At 44.9% G+C, this 18992-nt stretch overlaps 1 protein-coding gene across 1 annotated transcript; it reads left to right on the top strand.

Annotated features, from left to right (window-relative positions):
• The first annotated feature begins 17857 nt into the window (after positions 1–17857).
• On the top strand, positions 17858–18793 carry LOC146853859 (olfactory receptor 5AR1-like). The gene has a single exon (XM_085650418.1). The coding sequence runs from the start codon at positions 17858–17860 to the stop codon at positions 18791–18793; it is 936 nt and encodes a 311-aa protein (XP_085506544.1).
• Positions 18794–18992: the final 199 nt, after the last annotated feature.

The raw sequence follows: 18992 nt of genomic DNA, 5'->3' as shown, positions 1-18992 counted from the left end.
CTGCCCCACTGTGTCTACCCGCCCGTCCGATATGCACATATCCATAGATTGCATTAGAGCAGGTACTTATGATTTTCATCTGCTTCGCCTCTTAATTAGTTCTATGTATCAGAATTCTTGTCCATTTGTAAAACAGATTGTCACTACATTTTCTGACCCATATGCCATCACAGGGCTGGTTTACAAGTCTTTCTGAAAGTTAAAATATCAAAAGGCTTATACACCTCTTTGACCTTTTGCCTGGTCATTCTATTTTTACTGATCAATGAACTGTCACTAATTGTATATGATTAGCATATTATTTGTCTATCCTCTTGCTTAACATGTGCTTCTGCAGAGAACCTTGTAGATGAGAAGGTTCAGTTGCTTAGCATGGCGGCCACCAATTGTGAGTGTCAACATATTCATTTTTATTTGTGCATGTTTCTCTATAAATACACCAAGTTTACAGAACTAGCATACAGGGACGTCTTAAGGATTTTGGGGGCCCGGGGCCAAACGTATTTTGGGGGCCATTGTTCGTAGCAGCTTTGAATTTATGATCTAATTACAGATCTGTTATGCCTTTTTTGGCCAGGTCACTGACACTGCACAAGCAGACTGGTCCACATTCTAAAAGTCTTTCCATCTAATGTTCAGGGATAGTGATGGGTGTTTTCAATCTTCTATGCAGCTGCTGATCACGAATGCTATTTCAAATAATCTCTGTTTTCTCTCTCAAATATGTGATTTCCTGGTTCGATCTAAAAGAAACTTATTTGTATGGATGTTGCATAGTGTTGAAAATATAAACATGACAATTCTCTTCAAAATGTTTGCGATAGACTCACCTTACCCGTATTAAAAATACATGAAAAGAAAACAGTATTTAAAAGCATCAATGTTTAGGAATCCTTCAAGTTTATCAGGGCAGGACAGCCGGCTGTGTCAGGGGCCCCTTGAAAGACTGGGGCCCAGGGCCAGCGCCCACTTGGCCCATGGCTCAAAACGTATCTGAGTGTATATGAACACTAAATTACAATTACATTATATCATAATGTAGTTAGAAAATGTAGCGATACAAACATTGAAATTACCTTCAGGTACATTGAAACATAAGGAAATCTATTTTGAAAGGTAAGTGGCTCTACACTGAACAATGCACACTGGACTGAAGCAAAAAAGATGAAAGTATGAAAAGGTTCCAGGGGGCCAGCTACGGATGGCTTCACTCTCAGGTGTAGTACCTGAAGAGAAAAGACAGGATATTGCGAAGGAGAGGCAGTGTTCGTTCAATAGGAATTGTTCGGGCTGTTTCTTCAAGAGTAGAAAGAGTGGAGAATGTGGAAGGGTGTAGGCAACGGATCCCAGATTAGGGGCCATCAACCAGGGAATTATTGATTCAGAGTCTGTCTCGGAAAAATAGGGGCCTCCGTCTCCTGGAGTACAGGCACCGGGCGGCGGGGAGAGTGCGGGCTTCCTGAAATGATCCTTTTCTTTTTTAGATGATGCGGGGATAAAGGGTGAGCAAATTGGTGATCAGAGCCTTCCGTGTGGGCATCAGATAGAAAGCCCCCACTAGAGAAATGAGTGTGTGGTGGTATGATCAAGTTGTTGGCTTGAAGATACTCATTTAGCTCTTACAGGCAAGTCCTCTTTCGGAGGAGGAAGGTGAGTCTTAAGAATCCCAGTTAGGATGAAGATGCCATTGCAGAGCAGAGAGGGTGACAACGCCTGGGCTCCTTTGAATCCAGTTCACTCCTAGATGATGTAGACTAGTTGCTGTAATATGTTTTATTTGTTTATGGATATTTATTCACCACAAATGAAACAGGATTATTCAGTGCATTACATAATGGTACGTCTGAAGTTAAGAATGCTGTTGGTGTGTAGATCAACTCGTATAGTAGAGTGAGGATGAGAGATTGGTAGAAACTCCCTTTTCAGAGAGATACACTTAAGGTACTGGAGCATCATCAGGACCGGAATTGGTTGTAAAAGATGCCAGAAAATCCGATAAGATTTTCAGTGGGCTTAAGCTGTATGTTAAAGAGACTTTGTGCCACAATAAATGCTTGGAAAACCATTTGGCAATGTGGAACTGGATTTGAGAAAGTGTGTTAAATCTGTTGCTAGTGGTTCAGTATGGGGCACATCTATCGAGGACATTGCCCTCAAAGGCGGTCCACTCTTTCATGATTAACCGGGTGGAATGCCACCAGCAGCATATGCAAGCATGATCTCATGTGTACTAGGCCTCAGCAGTCATAGAGTGCATGGCTCTCTCACTCTGCAACCCCTTCTAAATGGGGATGATAATTTCATGTATTATTTGAACCGATGAATTGCCTGAATACATATAAACACACCTCGTCAGCACCTCAGCAAGGTAAGGCAGCCCTGAGATGCAGCAGACATTGGTATGATGGCCTCAGTATGCTGAATGAACAGATAACATTGACCCAAGTGGAGATACGTGGGCGATGTTAACCCAACATGATGTCTAATAAATATGCAGGACATTGGCCATGATTATAATATTACTTAGCACATTTTATTTCGAGTTTTCTACTTTTCATCTAGTTTATTCTGACGGCTCCAAAGTGATTACTGCATTATATTGAGTAAAGACTCACAGCCTTATTATGACTTTGACGGTCCTCCTGTTGGCCCGCCACCGCCGTGCTGACAGATGGACCGCCAAGGCTATAATGCACCTGCCCGCCAGATTCAGACTTCAATCCAGGTCAGGCCGGGGTGCGGCGGCGGTCTCACAGAGGTGTTATATTAGGCTCATAGGAAAGCATAACATGCAGATTGCCGCCATGAGAGTGCCAACTGCACGTTCCGGCACAGTGCGGCATGCACCATGTCATGCATGCCACACAGTGCAGGAATGGGATTGCGATTCCAGGGGGGCACAACATGTGCACTCTTGTATGCCCCCCAGGACAGGAGCCACAGGGGTCACTTTTAGGGCCTCCTTAGTTGCCTCTCCGCCTCCCTTTTCATATCAGACTCACCACCATGAAATTGGCTGTAGACAGGCAACTTCAGATATGCTCGCCGGTGCCGCAGCAGCACCACCAGTGCTCCTGACTGCTGTGCCACTGCCACAAGATCCTGGAACCCAGCAGACATGGCGGTCATGTGACGGTCCAAACGGTAATGGTGGTCAGACCACCACTGCGAGTACGGCGGTCCCATGGACTGCCATACTCGTAATCTGACCCTCAATTGAATGCCATGGATATTCTATAATTATACTGAAACATTTGCTTAGAACTCAAATCCTTCACTGGTTTGTATTGAAAGAGCTTTTCTACCCTGTTTCTGTCATTTGAGCGTCATTAACCTCCAGTTCGCTACTTCGATCTTTGACCAGACCCTTTCTTCTCAGGATTACAAAATGCATACGTCCTTCTGCTCCATTGCATAACAGTAACTTAAATTCAACACCAATATTTAAGGAGATTCGTGTCAATCAGTGTCAGCTCACTGTACTCTTGTTCGCTCAGATCTTAAATGTCCTTTATCTGGCACACTGGCTGAAGGTGACCTCAGTCACCCGTTTTGATTGAAGCGTAAGCCAGGATCTGTTGACAACTTAGCTCAGAAGAGGGACACACATTATAGCTTAAAAGGTAAGAAAACTAGGGGCCATATTTATCAAAAATTCAATCAGTACAAAGCAGCATGCTATCTTGATGTGCTGCACTGCGTGGGAGGCCAGAAATGTGTGGTATTTTATGGTATACAGCGCATTCCTACACTTTTGGCTGCCTAGCACTAGCACAGGCACCCTTGCTTCATGTTGTGTTGCAGGCAGTATTGTTATTGTTTTTGTGCAGAAAAGAAAACCTTTCGGGACAAAAACTATGCTCAGAGGCACTTATCTTCTTCCTATGTGTTCTGCAGAACACACACGCATCCCCACCGTTGGCATGCCTCCCTGCTGCAGAGAAACGCACGGTAGCAAACATGCACTGTCTTGTGTCACGCTAGCATTATTAAGCCATCCAGAGTAATCAAGGTGTCCTTCGTGGCTTGGTAAATCTGACTTAGGTATTGACTTGATCTTGACTTTAGGGATTGATTTGCCCTCGTGACACTATGCATGATGCACGGCAGCCCAATACCTTGATACATCTGGCCCTAGATGTTAGCGATGATGAGACTAGCTTGCAAGTAAAACACAATTAAGCATTAGCATGAATTCAGTGATCGCTAACAATGCTCTAAGTGATCTCACTAGCTGTTTTAAAAAGGTGGGTTTTCAACTCCTGGAAGAATCTCATATGATTCCCCTCCAGTTTTAAGATGAGTGCAAGATTGTTTCAGGCATTGGCACCCAGCGCAGACAAAAACGTGGACCGTATCGAACTCTTGCCACTGTATCAATGCTGCATTCCTTCATCTCAAAACTGCTATTATATTTCATACTTGTAGGGGCTATCAGTGAATCCAGCGGTCTGTTTCTGTATCATTCACATTTTTCTTACGTCTGGGACTAAAACACGAAGAAGTTGGTCAGCCACTGGCTAATATCAATTTGAGTGAAAGCGCTCTGCTCTTTCACAATGACATCCACACAAAAGCATTTCCCTTCAATACAAGGGACTGATATGGAACTGTGTGCTTTCTGTATGCAAACACTTTTTCTCTATTGACAATGGTTTTGCAGCTTCCACAACAATAATGTTTTGCAAAATCAATGACAAAATAAAAAGAAATATTGACAAAACCAAAACTCTGGCAGCCAAAGACAGACCTAATGGCTTTGCCGTTGCTTGTTTAACTTGGATACAATGTGGTTATGCTAGTTTTGGTATGGTGCCACATTTTCAGGTTCATCACTCTCGATGCTACTGCATGCTCAAATGTTTGAATCTCTGTCTGCAGATAATGCCAGATGTACACGGACCTAGTAAGCCATACTAGACAGTTATCTATTTGTGAACACTAAAATCTGCAATGGAACTCTTTCTGATGGAGCAAGATACTCAGAGTATCATGATTTACAGGACTTCTGAGCCAGTGACCCTGCACCTGTAAATGTCCATGCCACAAGATATGGTCATTTTCAGGTGAGGTGCAATATTACTTTACTATCAAGAAGTTGCCACTTACAATCTGAGCATGAACATGGAAATCAATGTTTCTGCACCATTTACTAAATGTTTTTGTCTCAATTCTAATCTGTAGTCCCCATGTAGTTTTTCTAGTGAGTTGTTAATGAGGACAACATCAAGTGTGTGGTGCTCTTAAATGTTGCTGGTAATCCCTGTTTACACCTGATGTGGGATGTTTCTACTTCTCATAATGTTGGCCTTATAGATCTTGTCCAGAAAATATCTGGGGGATATTTCTCCCAGTTATGCCTCTGTCTGGTAAGCATGCCAATGCTCATTTCACCTGAAAAAATATAACACAAGGCAGCACTACATACTGTGTAGTCTGTTTACTAAACCATGAAACGCCATGCAAAGTTGCTTACCATGGCTAACTAAAGGGCAAACATTATTTTGCATAAGGGCTGTACAACAAAACTGATGCAAACCTGAGGCAACATCATAGTAAATCTTTACTCAGAGGTTTTACTATTTGCTCATATGAATAGCTAACATTGGTTGGAAAGAGATGCGATGATTGGGGATTGCATATAAAGCTTTTTCTAGGGCAGACATAGTGGTCAGCTCAGCAGAGTTTATGCTTCTTCCACTAAGACAAATATCTTCCCATTAAGTTCCATTAAGTTGGCCCTCCAATACTAGGCTGAGGTAATTTTGTCATGATTTCTCAGGTTTCTGAGGAGCTGTAGAATTTGTAAAGCTATTTGCAGAATCAACCTTTCTGTCTGTCCACCACATACATATACCTATATATGTTCACTGGGAAAAACAAAAACAAAGGTTAAAGTAATGGTATAGTTAGGTGAACATCTCTGTGACAACATTAATGTTTTGAACTGAAGAAAACACAGAAATTCACCAGTTATGGTTAGCCGAGCTAACTATAACTTGCTCCCCTGCCATGCACTGCTTAGACTTTACATATGACATCACGCATGACATTTCCTATGACATCATTTAGGACATCATTGAAGACATGTCAAATGACATAATTGATGACATCTGACTGTATGCGGTGGGGGTTGGCCATCAGTCCTAGCCTGCGACCAGGCTCTGTGCTTAAATCTCCAAAGGCAACCAACCCCACACTGCAAACGGCCCTTGGCTGTGCGTGGCAGGGGTTGGCCACAGGGTAGAGCCTTGGGGACCTAACCACCAGGGCCTTTCATTCAAAGGGGAGTGCAACATGTGACCCTCCCTACCTGAGACTCATAATGCCCTGGGGACCCCATCCACCAGGGCCTTATTTATTTTGAAGGGGAGGGGACCTTGCGGTCCCCCTGCCTGAGCCCCATTAGATCCTGGGGAACCCGTTCCCCAGGGCCTTTTTTTCTTTTAAGGGTTGGCAGCGTGGCCTCCCTCCCCGAACATTATTAGGCCCTGGGACCCTATCCCGTAGGGCTTTTGTTTTTTTAAGGGAGAAGAATGCATGCCCCTCCTCCCTGAGCCATGTTAGGACCTGGGGACCCCATCCCCAAATGGCATTTCTAAATATTAAGGGGAGGACGGCCATGTGGCCCCATCTCGGATCCTTTCAGGGCCATCACTAAAAATAAAGGGGAGGGGACATGTGGCTCACCCCCTGAGCCTCTTCAGGCTTTGCGAATCCCAACCCTCAGGGCTGGAGACATATATGAAAAAGGGGAGAGAGACATGCCGTCCTTCTCTCCATGCCTCTTTAGGCCCTGGGGACCACATACCCCAGAGCCTATTTAAAAAAGGGAGGGCTCCATACGCTCCCCCCATCTCCAACTGTTTTTGACTCTGGGACCACATCCCTGGTGCCCACATTTGTAAAAGGTGAGTGCCCTGGTGTCCGCCCAGGGCACCCACCAATCTCTGGGGGCCACATGGAAGGCCCCAAAGCCCCAGCTGCCCCAGCCGGCTCCCCGGATGCAGCGGGAGCTGGTATTGCTCCCACCAGCCAGGAGGAGCTAATAATGCTGCTCCTTGCGGGAAGGAGTAATATTTGATCAGTTTTTATGCCGGCTTTAGTGAGGGAAGGAACACAGATCAAAAGTCAGCTCCCAACGGACATAGATCCCACCTGCTGGATTCGGGCTTGGTGGTTGCTCCTGCTTGGCAGGAAATTCAAAAATACTTACGCCAATTGAGAGCAATCACAGGTTTCCCTGCCTTCACCTCAGTGGGCAGGGAAATCGCTATGTCCTGAGCTGGCCCCAGGGCAGATGGAGTACTTTGAGCCATTACTGGCTCAAGGTGGGGGGTTGTTCAGCCCTCCTCCCTTAAAATAATCAGCCCAGATGGGCTCTCCGAGGCCTTTAATGGCTCAGGGAGGGGGCCACACGGCCATCCTCCCCATTGTGTAAACATTTGGTCCCAGGGGTGGGTTCTCCAGAACCTTAAGAGGCTCACAGACCGGGGTAGTTCAACCCCTACCCCATTTTGTTAACTTTTTGCCCCAGAGGTGGGCTTCTTGGGGCATTGGGAGGGTCTGGAGTGGGGCTGCAAACCCCTCTCACCATATAAACACATTTTGTCCTTGGGCGCCCTGGGGCCTCTGGAGGCTTGGGGTGGGGGCCACACATACCCCCTCCCCTTTATGAATACAACCCTGGGGTAGGCTTATCGGGGCATGAGCTTTATAAATATGGCCCAGCTGCAATTTTTTCCCTACCCTTTGGGAGTCTCACAAGATCAACACATTTTCTACCAATGTTTTCCTTTATCCACCATGGAAGGGGCATAGGGGGTCAATGTATCCATACCCTGCCCATATATATATATATACATATATATATTATATTCACCAAATTTCCCCTCGGAAAGAAAACGCACTCCATGGACTTCATATTCTTCAGTCCTTTATTAAAAAGCGCTGGCAGACCGGTTTCGGCAACAAGCCTTCATCAAAGCCTCAAGCGTGTGTAGTCACAATGCCCCCATTTAAATATCTTGGCGCGCTTCCTCATTGTTATTAAAGTCAGTGTGAGTGATGACGGACCATGAAAGCGACAGTTCGCGTATCCAAAAAAGTCCGCCATGTCAGTATGGACAAAGTCAATTTGCCTCTCAATGAGTACCTTGTTTTTTAATAAAGGACTGAAGAATATGAAGTCCGTGGAGTGCGTTTTCTTTCCGAGGGGAAATTTGGTGAATTAAATATTCGTGATTAGCCACTATCACGAATCACGAAAGACGACACCCGCTCACAAGTTGTTCGGAAAAGCAAGTGGAAATTGGTGACAGAAATATATATATATATATATATATATATATATATATATATATATCTCGTACTCGAATCTCCAATAACACGCACACTCGAAGGATAATGCTTATGAAGAAGCTAATTTATTGCTCGTTACGAGCAATAAATTAGCTTCTTCATAAGCGTGTTATTGGAGATTCGAGTACGAGTAATATTACCGGTGAGGGCATACCGGCTAACGCACCACCTTACATCGGGCTCAATCCCGGAATGACCCGCTTTGAGAAGGAAATATATATATATATATATATATATATATATATTTAGACTCTGGCACCTTATGCCATGTTTCCCCTGTCTTTATGCTTTCTGATCTCCTGGTTTTGACTCTGGTTTTGTTGGTTTATTGTCTCTGAGCACTTTCTCACTGCTGTTCAGTGTTAAAGGTGCAGTGCTCCTATTGTAAAATATATTATGGATTGCTGTCTCCATGACTAGCATATTTGAATTTCTGGTAAGTCCTTAGTAATAGGCATTAGGACTGCCAGGGCCTGTAGATAAAATGCTACTAGGGGGCCTGAAGCACTGATTGTGCCACCCACAGAAGTAGCCCTGTAAATATTATCTCAGACCTGCCACTGCAGTGTCTGCACACAGGTTGTACTGTCATGTCGACTTGGCAAGTGCGCCCACTTATCAAGCTCTCACCTTCCCTTTGATTACATATGAGTCAACCCTAAGGTAGGCCTAGGTACCCCTTTGGTCACGGGACAATATATGTGAAAGGTAGGACATGTCCTAATGTGTGTGACATGTCCCGATGGTGAACTACAGTGGAATTCGTTTTTGAAAGGCTATCTGTCCCATAGGATAGAATGGGGAATACTTTGTAACATCTTACAAGTATATCTTCCCATCGGGACACGATAGAGAAATGGAGTTTAGTATGCCTGAACTCAGAATGTACAAATGCATCTTTTAGTAAACATGATTTGTTATATTCTGTGATTGAAAATACCACTTTTGGAAAGTAAGTATTTTCTTGCTTAGCCATCCTGTGCACCTCTGCTGGGTGGTGGATTGACTGTCTAGCTTTTGAGTGACAGGAGCTGGGGATGTGCATTCTCTTCAGACAGCCATTGGGGGGGTCAAGGTGTGTCCTGGCTTTCCTGGATGAGTCAGGGCCAGCCGCGTAGCTAGGGGGGTGCGGGGGGGGCGGTCCGCCCCAGGCGGCACTATTTTAGGGGTGGCCGGTATCGAAATCAACACGACACAAAATAATCATTGGCAGCCAAAGTGCATTGCGTAGCATAACTAAGCCTTGATTAGCCAGTGTGTGTAAATGCTACTGCCTTGCACGCACCACATTAGCTTATTTTAAAAGTGTACCTAAATGTTTGGGTCCGGGGCCGTCAATCTGGTAGCGCGCGAAAGCGCTACCAATGACGGCCCTGCAAACATTTATCATGCAGAGCCCACTCATGGCAGACTTGTAAACTGTCCTGTTGTTTAGCGCGCTGCACGCACCAACGCACGTGGTGACGTGCATGCATGCATCCAGTGACTGACACCTCACAAGCTGTTGACCCGAACCGACTCTCTCCCAGTCTCAGCCCACTGCCCAGAAGCCAGTGGTTCTCAATCTGTGCGCCGGGACGCTCCTCTGCGCCGTTAGGGGCGCCGCAAACAGATGCATATCAATTTGGGAACCACTGGACTAATCCCTTCCTTTTACATCGCTGCTACTTTGCTCTACGACCTAAGTTGAAACTCGTGCTTTCTGTTCTGCAGTTCAGTTCCAGCTGAAGTTTTCCTTTCGGTGTACCGATCTCTTTAGTAGGTCACAGCAAGACAATGCAGGGCGTGGAAGTAGGCAGTGCTCACGCTCCGATGTAGAAGTTGCGCCAACAGGAGAGCCACTGCCAGCATCAGCCAGAGGTAGCCCACAAAGGTCAGCTTAATGGCCATGCCAAGCGCGGATAGCATGGCCCAGGCAGCTGACTTGCAAAGGTAAGAAAGAGTGCGTGTGCTCAAAGGTGCCTCACTGTTTTATTAGAAAGGAGCAACATGGACGCGTGTTTGCTGTTACTAAGTGTGCGGAGCCTGCAGGCGGTGATTTTGTAAACACAGTGGCATCGTCTCATCCTGTGTTGTTAGCGATCAAATTGAATTAGAATATCAGTGACTTTCTGAACAGTTGTTCACACTTGCTCTGCAGTGTTAAAGCGAGGATATTCCATGTACAAGTTCTGAGGGATAGAATACAAAAACCACATTTCCCCAAGAGCAAGAATTAAGAGTTTCTTGCGTCAGTGGACTGCTTCAACTCAGCATATAACCAGTTTGTAAACTGTCCGTAATTTGTAGCCACACCTTGAAACCAACTACTTGTAGGAATCGAAATTTTTGATTTTCGTATGTAAAATGATTTTTCCCCCGTGGCTATTAGGTGTAGAATTTTAGCATTGTACAAGTGCACGCGCAGTTGGGGTCTTTCAGATTATCCTAGAGAAACACTGTGCTCCGAGATGTTAGACTTGCTCCCAGTTAGTGACACTCAACGTATCTTCATACGCTGTTCCCTTTAGGCTTTCTTTTTTATTGCACACAAACGCATTGCCCTGCTCAGAGCTAAGAGCATGCTTTGGATCTGCAATTATGAACGAACATATTCTAAGAAGCAAATAGGTCAGACTTTTTTTGTAATGCATGTTATGTAACACAGGTGGACATAATGATGATTATGGTTTGTGATTTATTTTTGTATGTCTGTGTTTGTATGGATTTTTGAGTGCATAACAGGTACATTGCTTTATCCATGTAATATATACATAGTTGAAATTTGGACTGATAGTGATACAGTTAAGATGGGTCAGTTAAATTAAAACATGATCACTTTATCAACATAAAAAAAGCTAGAATCGTAAAATCTGTTAAAAGAAAATTTGGATGGAATAATAGTAGAGGGGAGAGTGACAGCGGGACCAAGGTAAGTCCCCTCCTGCTGCGGCATTGACTAAGTGCTACTGGTACTTGAGGGGGATAGAGGTTCTATGGGTCAGCAAGTCCAAGATGACCAACTCCTTCCCTGGACAAACTGATGGGGCTTGAGGGGAGACGGTCAATCCCTCCACCCCGGGATGTAGAATGAGACTGCTGGCATAATGAGTGAGCTTCAGTGGAGAAGCAAGAGCAGGCCCAGGATGACCACTACTCCACGTGCACACTGTGTGCACACTGCGGACAGACAGAGGAGACAAAAAGTAAACACGTCATCTCTGAGACGCTGTAAGAGCACATCTGGCACACAGTGTCCAGCAAAGGCTGGATGGAAGACCCTCTAGCACCTGCATCCATGAATGTGCACACAGCTGCCACTGTGGGGTCTGCAGGCAAGAGAGAGGCTGTATGATATTTTACCTTCATCGGCTTCATCCCAATTATTTTCAGGGAGAAAAATGGAAGTACTTCCAAGGCCAGGGTTCCATCACCCCACCCGCAAAAAAAGAGTAACAAATGGGGAGCCACGGCCAACAGCCAATACGTCAAGGGAGCCGTGATTTGAAAAAGTTTAGGAACCACTGCCATTAGCGAGTGACTTGCTTCACGTGTCACTCTGACTGAGTGAGTCAGTTGAACCTCGGGCGCCTGGCTGGGGCAGGTCGTGTGAGAGTAATACTTTTACTTTCAACTCTCCTTGTGCTGTGTGCGGGTCGTTGGGAGATTCAAGCAACAGCAGGTTCGTTTCCCCCTAGTTTATACACTGTTTTTTGAGGTGGCACTTCTGAAAAGATAAAATACGCGTCACTCTGGGGGTGACGTTAGGGAAAGGAGGACAGCGCACCGAATAGAAGTGCTTTCTGTGTCATGTGTAGAGAGAGAGAGTGTGTTGCAGGCTCTGGCCTTGCCCTTGGACCCAGGGACAAACCTTCACAGTAACGGGAAAGTGTTTTAAATGGGCCTGCACATGTAATTATTTTTCTCTTCGGTAATGGAACATTATTTTGCAGCTTTGTAGCAGTGTAGCTGTGTTTAAAGCAGAAGAAAGTTCCTTGTATATTGAGCAGTTTTGGGCAACAAACAAAATGGCAAGTTAACTCTGGTGATTGATTTACCTGCTGGGGAGAGATGGGAGGTTCGTCTAGTGGCAGTTTTCACTTGTGTAAGGTAGCCCAGAGGGTTAATATCGTAGCGACCACGTATTTGCATTGCTGATGTGACATTCCATGTTTGCAGTGACTTCTGAATGACATTTCACAGCAAAACGTAACACTTCAAAAACACTTTAAACTGTGTTAAAATAATGAATTGTGCTTTAAGTCATAAGCTTGGACATCGTAGCACTATAAATACAGAAGTCGTTAACCACCACTCCTTACCTCCCTGCCAGCCAAAAATCTGTTCCTTTACTGTCTGGTTACATTAATCTGCAGTGACGGAATTAATCTATAAGATTTCATAATGCAAACAAATGCATTTCCTACTGACTACTTTAACTTGGATTTATCTTTAAACATACAGTGTGCCTTTATTTTGAATGCTGTTACCTGAAGGTGAAGACAATCAAAACTAGTGACTGAATAAACCTATTTAGTCCTCCAACCCTCATCCCCCTCGTCCGGCCTGGTACTGCCCCAGCTGCAGCTCTCAAGTTAGTCTAGTGATCAGGTGCGCTGGACTCACCTGTAGTATTCTGAAGGTGCTGCCGGGCAAAGCCTGCAGAGTGCGTGGTGGACCGGTCTGCAGACATTGCTGAGGTTACCTACAGGCCCAAGGCCTGCCAGGCAAGGCTACTCTTTGACCTTCTTAGTCACTGTCTCTTGCTGTTACACAAGGTGCTCCTAAGTACTAGTTAGCAGTGCCCCCTTTAAACTGCGCCCGCCACTGCCCACTGGACAGTCTACAGGGAACCCTTCGTGATTGAAGGCCAGGCGCTGGTGATGGCTAAGTTGCTTGCTATCTTTAGGCAAACTGTCCATAGGGCAGAATCTGGGATGTTCACAGCAGAAAAATTCCCCCACACTGTTCCAGTGCCAGCTGCCTGCCAGCAGCACAATCATAGAGAGCACGCTGTGAGTCTCACAAAGCTATTTGCGTGGTGAGCATGGTAACAGGAAAACAAACCAAAATTCAGCCACTGGCTGGGATTTTCGTTGCAGGCTTTCTGTTGATGGTACAGAAGTGCCGGATCCTGGCTGTGTTTATGTTCTGCAGTGACACCAGATCACCAGGTGGAGGGCCGGGCCTGGTACAAATGTATTTAAGCTGCAGGGCAGAAGTATATGTGTGTTTTTAGAGAAGTTTTGACACTATAGGTCACAACGCTACTCCCTAACAACCAAAGTGTAGTCGGTTATAAGCTCCTAATTGCGGCGCTGGACAACCAGTAGCGCAACAGGTGCTGGTAGTAGCTGCGTTTGTCATAATATGAAGCAACGTGTTGTGATTCTTCCAGGAGCTATAGTATGCGTGACTAACAAATTTTAGTGCGGTGATGTGGACATCAGTACTAAAATGCCTTAGTCCAACTCCTAATGTGTGGTACTTGGCAAGACTGTAATACGCCTGCTGCAAAGGACCTGTGCCATGCATATCAAAGAATAATATTTTATGGGCACAGCTCAGTGGGTTACTGCTTTTGTCACAGAGATTCTGTTGTTACTGTGTAGTTCATAAGCTACATTCGTAATCTAGAACAGTGAGCTATGAACTGCTATCTAAGAGCTGCATGGTACATGTTAGAAAATGATGTGTTTTTTCCCAGTCTTTCTATTTTGATGTTACTAAGAAAGGTTTGTTTGGGTAGAAATACATTTTTATTAAAGTCGATCCTAAATACTTGTGTTATGTTCTGAGTCTGTCCTTCTCCGGACCAAGCACTCTTAAAAAGTGCCTACCAGCATGGGTGGTATATGAATCTTACACCTTTTGGTGGTCTTTGCCTTGTATAACATTTTCTATGCACTAATTCACAAACGTATGATTCATTGTGTCTGGATGTGTAATTTTGAAAATGTGGAAAGGTTTTGCTTTAGGAGCAGGGATTAATGAAGTCCTTTTTAAATGCGGACTGTAACATCTGCAGTTGTAAAGCAAGCATCCAAGCCTTTGGGCATTCTTGCTGTTAGATAAGATGTTTGTTACTGATGAGGTATGTTTCACACAGGATTCCCTATTAGGCACACTATGTCATACCACCTTCAATTCTGACCTGCTCTGGAGGCACCATGTTTGTTGAGACTAAGTGTGGTGGGGCAGCACATGCAAAGAAGGTGGGGACTGTGTCTGACAAAGGGTAGGGTGTTGAAAATGCACTGGAGAAAGTTAATTATCATGAATTTCCAATGAATGCATGATGATGCATAAAGCACAATAATGCATGAGATTCCATACATACTAAATGGTACCTCTGCTGTGAGAGAACTCATGTAGAGGCGTGCACCATATGCTGTACACACACACACACACACATGACTCCCCTATGATGTCCCATTCTTTTTCCATCTTCTTTGTCTAAGGGTAGTAATAGTTAGGGACGTCTCTCAGCCTTGCCATTATCATTATCCCATACATACTTGATGGTACCTCTACCATGACACTCTTATTTAGAGGCATACTCCCATTCTGTGTGAACCGTCTTTCTCCAAGGGCAGCAGCAGGCAGGAGTGTCTCAGAGCTTAGCTAGTAGCATTTTTCCATACACACTAAATGGTACCCTTGTTTTGAGAGATCTCATGTAGAACATGCTCCATAAGTAGCATGCACACACAGTACTCCCTAGTGCTGACCCCAGTCTGTTTGCCCTATCTTTCACCCAGTACAGTAGTAGGCAGGGGTGTCTCTGAGCTTATCCAGTAGTATTCTTCCACATATACACAATGATAGAGATCTCATGTAAAACATGCACCATAAACAGTATGTAACTTTATACTCCCCAGAGCTGCCCCTATTCTGTTTACGTGTGAACAGGACATGGAGAACCCTATGCCAACGAGAAGTAGGGTAATTGTATTATATTCCATCAATAGTCCTGTGGGATTTATTTATGTTCTACTTCAATCTTATTTTTAAAAAATGTTTGTAGACTCAATTCTATTAGTCAGAAGAAAGGTTCAGGATGCCTTCTTATTTGAATAGAAGTTAATTTGTTGTCTAGGAACGATATAGCTCATAACTAGAAAAATAGAAAATACTCATGTAATGAAAGATGTAATGAAGATGAACTGTAAACATCTGCGTCGTGACACGGTGTACTGTGCTGTAAACAGGACCTGCATTGCTGACATGGATTATCTTTAGGGTTTTTTTATGGCCATTATTGAGAAAGGTGTATATATTTTCGTTCACACTTTGAGCATTTCTGAGATATTGATCCATGCTTTTGCCTTGAAATTTAAGGAGCTGATTATAGTGCCCATTAGTGATCCATTGCAAAGTCAGTTTTAGGAGCTGCTCTGCTTAAATCCACGAGTGGCTGATAGGTTTAAAGGAGCTGCACAGCCTGGGATGTCACTGATCAATGGTGATATGAGAACCCGACTGCGCGTATGATGAACTATTAGCGGCGATACTACGTTTCTCTCGGACCTCTTTCAAGTGCTCGCCGTCCTTTTTCCCCAGCACCCCTCCCCCCCCCCCCCCAGGGGCGGCAATCTGAGGTATAGCCCCGGGCGCCACAAGCTCTAGCTACGCCTCTGGTCAGGGCTTAGCTGAATAGACCTGGGCTGGATTTAACATAGTGGGAAGACAATTCATTGCACCCCAATGTACCTGGTCTGCCTTGGACAATGCTGTATCCACCTCCTGCTGGGAAACTGGTCCAGAGAGGACCAAACTGGTTTGGACTAAGCATAGATACTCTCTGTCCAAGAGAACAAAGAGAAATGCCATATAAATATTGGGGCCTAGACCCCTGATCTTTGGAACTCTCTTGGATCAAGGAACCTACAAAGAAGAAGAGCTGGAAGAGCTGCCAGGAGGAGTACTGCCCCTTTGCTGTGTTGTTGCTTTGCTGGGTTGGCCTGCAGTTGCGGCTTCTACCTTAGGCAGTAAACGGACTGGGCAGAACTTTCTTTACTTGTTGCTGAGCATCTCCAAGGACTTGAAATACAGCTTGCCTTCTGTTCACAAAGTCTCATGGACAGCAAAGATTTCACTTACCTCTGGGTACTGCCTCTGGAACCATGGGTTTCAGTTGCCAAAGAGGGAGAAAAAAGCTGACACCGTCACTGACACAGCTGAGGACTCCATGTCCTGAAGGCTGCACAGAGGGCACGCCACACTTCACCCTGGTCTCACCGATAACGATGACCAGTGTCGCCACAGAGCAGCGGCTTGCACTGCGACCTGTGGGTAGCGCACTCTGCACCACCTCGCTTCACTCTGCCACTCTGGCTTCACCAAAGATGTCGCTGCCCGCTGACCATAACATCAGTGACTGCACCGTGGTTTGGGGGCACCGCTCATAAATTACACAACGTACCGCAGTACGGCCGACCGATGGCAGCCCCCATCAACCGGCACTGTCACTTGCACCGTGACCTGTCAGGACCACCATGAGCACAGTCCCACTCTGCACCGCAGCCCCGGTCTCACTGACGCTGCTGGGCGAACGTCACCAAGCCGCTGCCTGCACTGTGACTTGAAGGCACCGCACGCTGTACCACTACGATTCACTTTGCAATGGCAACGGATGTCATGACCAGCCCGCACCAATCCAGTTGGCCGGAAGCAAAGGTACTGGTTATGAGTCTGCTGACACTAACACCGGTCCTCACCAATGCAGTAGGCCGGAAATGTTGGATTTTGTTGTTTTCAGTACTGCAGCAGCACGGGGCAGAGTTACCGACTCCAATGAACTTCATTTCTAAGTCATAATTTCAAAGTGCCTATTTTTGATTAGTGCATGTTGGTCTTTTTTCATTTTGGTATTGTTTGCACAGATACATATTGGCTATTTTTCTAAAACTAGTATGGTGTCCTTTTGTATTGTTTTCATTGTATTATTGCTGGTTATGTGCAAATGCTTTACACACTGCCTCTAAAATAAGCCTGACTGCTGTGTCGAGCTACCAAGGGGGTGAGAAGGGGTTGTTTTAGGTGTATATCCACCTTATCCCGACTAGAACGATGGGACCCTTTTTGGACAAAGGTACAAACCATTGCCAACTAGATACCCCCATTAAGTAGTTATAGTTAGGACCTTGTTTCTATTCAAAAAGAGTTTTTTTCTTTTGTCAATATCTTTGGCACTGTTTGACAAATCTTTGCGAAATTTTTCAAAACTAACGTCCCACTCACTACAGCTATTGTGTTGAAGGTTTCGGGTTGATTCGTGAAGCAGGGGCTGAGAAAAAGGTGAGGTCCCAAAACATCTTTCCTCCATGAACTCATAGAAAAATGTTTTGGAGTGGCAGTCGGAAGATTTACTAAAACTCGGATGAAAATTGGTACATCATCAGTTTAAGGTGTGCTTTTGCCTACAGAAAGCAAAGTATTCTTGTTAAAACACCAGCATATCATGTGTTGTTTTTATGTCTTTTTCTATTTCAGCAGTCCAAATATTAATGTTAAAATGCAGGTGGGAAATAAGACTTCAGTGAGAGAATTTATTCTTCTAGGATTGAGTGATGATCCATCTTTGCAGATCCAACTTTTCTTGGTCTTCCTCTTTATCTATATCCTCACCATTCTGGGAAATATCTTCATTATGGCATTAATCATAGTGGCTCCTCAACTTCACACGCCAATGTACTTTTTCCTTTGCAACCTCTCCTTTGTGGATCTCTGTTACTCTTCAACCATCGTGCCCAACATGCTGGTCAACTTCCTATCAACTACGAAGGAAATCTCCTATCATGGATGTGCAGTGCAATTGTTCTTCTTTGCAGGGTTTGCTGGATCAGATGCTCTTCTCCTGTCCGTGATGGCCTATGATAGATACAGTGCAATTTGTCCTCCTTTGCATTATCAAGTTCTTATGACCAAGAGAGTCTGCATCTACTTTGTATCTGGGACATATGCGGCTTGCTTCGTTGCTGCCATGGTGCACACTAGTGTCACATTTAGGCTGTTCTTCTGTGGTCCAAATAGGATCTCTCATTTTTACTGTGATCTGCCTCCATTGTTGAAACTCGCCTGCTCTGACACATCGCTTAATGAGTGGGTGATATTTGCAGTCGCTGGCAGTATGCAAGTGGGATCTCTGTTGATTGTCCTCATCTCTTATGTTTACATAGTCTCAGCCATCCTACGGATCCGCTCCTCACAAGGGAGGTTGAGGGCATTCTCCACTTGCACCTCCCACTTGGCATGTGTTATCTTGCTGTACACTCCCATGCTCTTCATGTATCTCCGGCCCAGATCCAGTTACTCGATGGACCAGGACAGGGTGGCCTCTGTGTTCTACACAGTGGTCATTCCAATGTTAAATCCACTGATATACAGCCTCAGGAACAAAGATGTCAAAGAGGCTCTGGGAAGGGTCATTGAGCGCTCATGTATAAAATAATTTGGTTAATCACGTGTTGTAATTAAAAGACATATTTATTGCCAAGACTAACTTTATTTTATGGTAGTGCAATGGTTTGGAGGTTCCATGTCAGGCATGTTTTAAATATAAGTGATGTATCACATACTTGTGTTCTCACCACGACCGGGGTGAGCAAGTGTCAGCTATGTACCTGTGCACAGATGCACTTAAGTGTGTG

Source organism: Triturus cristatus, chromosome 4_1, assembly GCF_964204655.1.
Source record: "Triturus cristatus chromosome 4_1, aTriCri1.1, whole genome shotgun sequence".
Taxonomy (NCBI): Eukaryota; Metazoa; Chordata; class Amphibia; order Caudata; family Salamandridae; genus Triturus; species Triturus cristatus.
The sequence above is the reverse complement of the archived record's forward strand: the minus strand, read 5'-3'. Positions and strand labels throughout refer to the sequence as shown.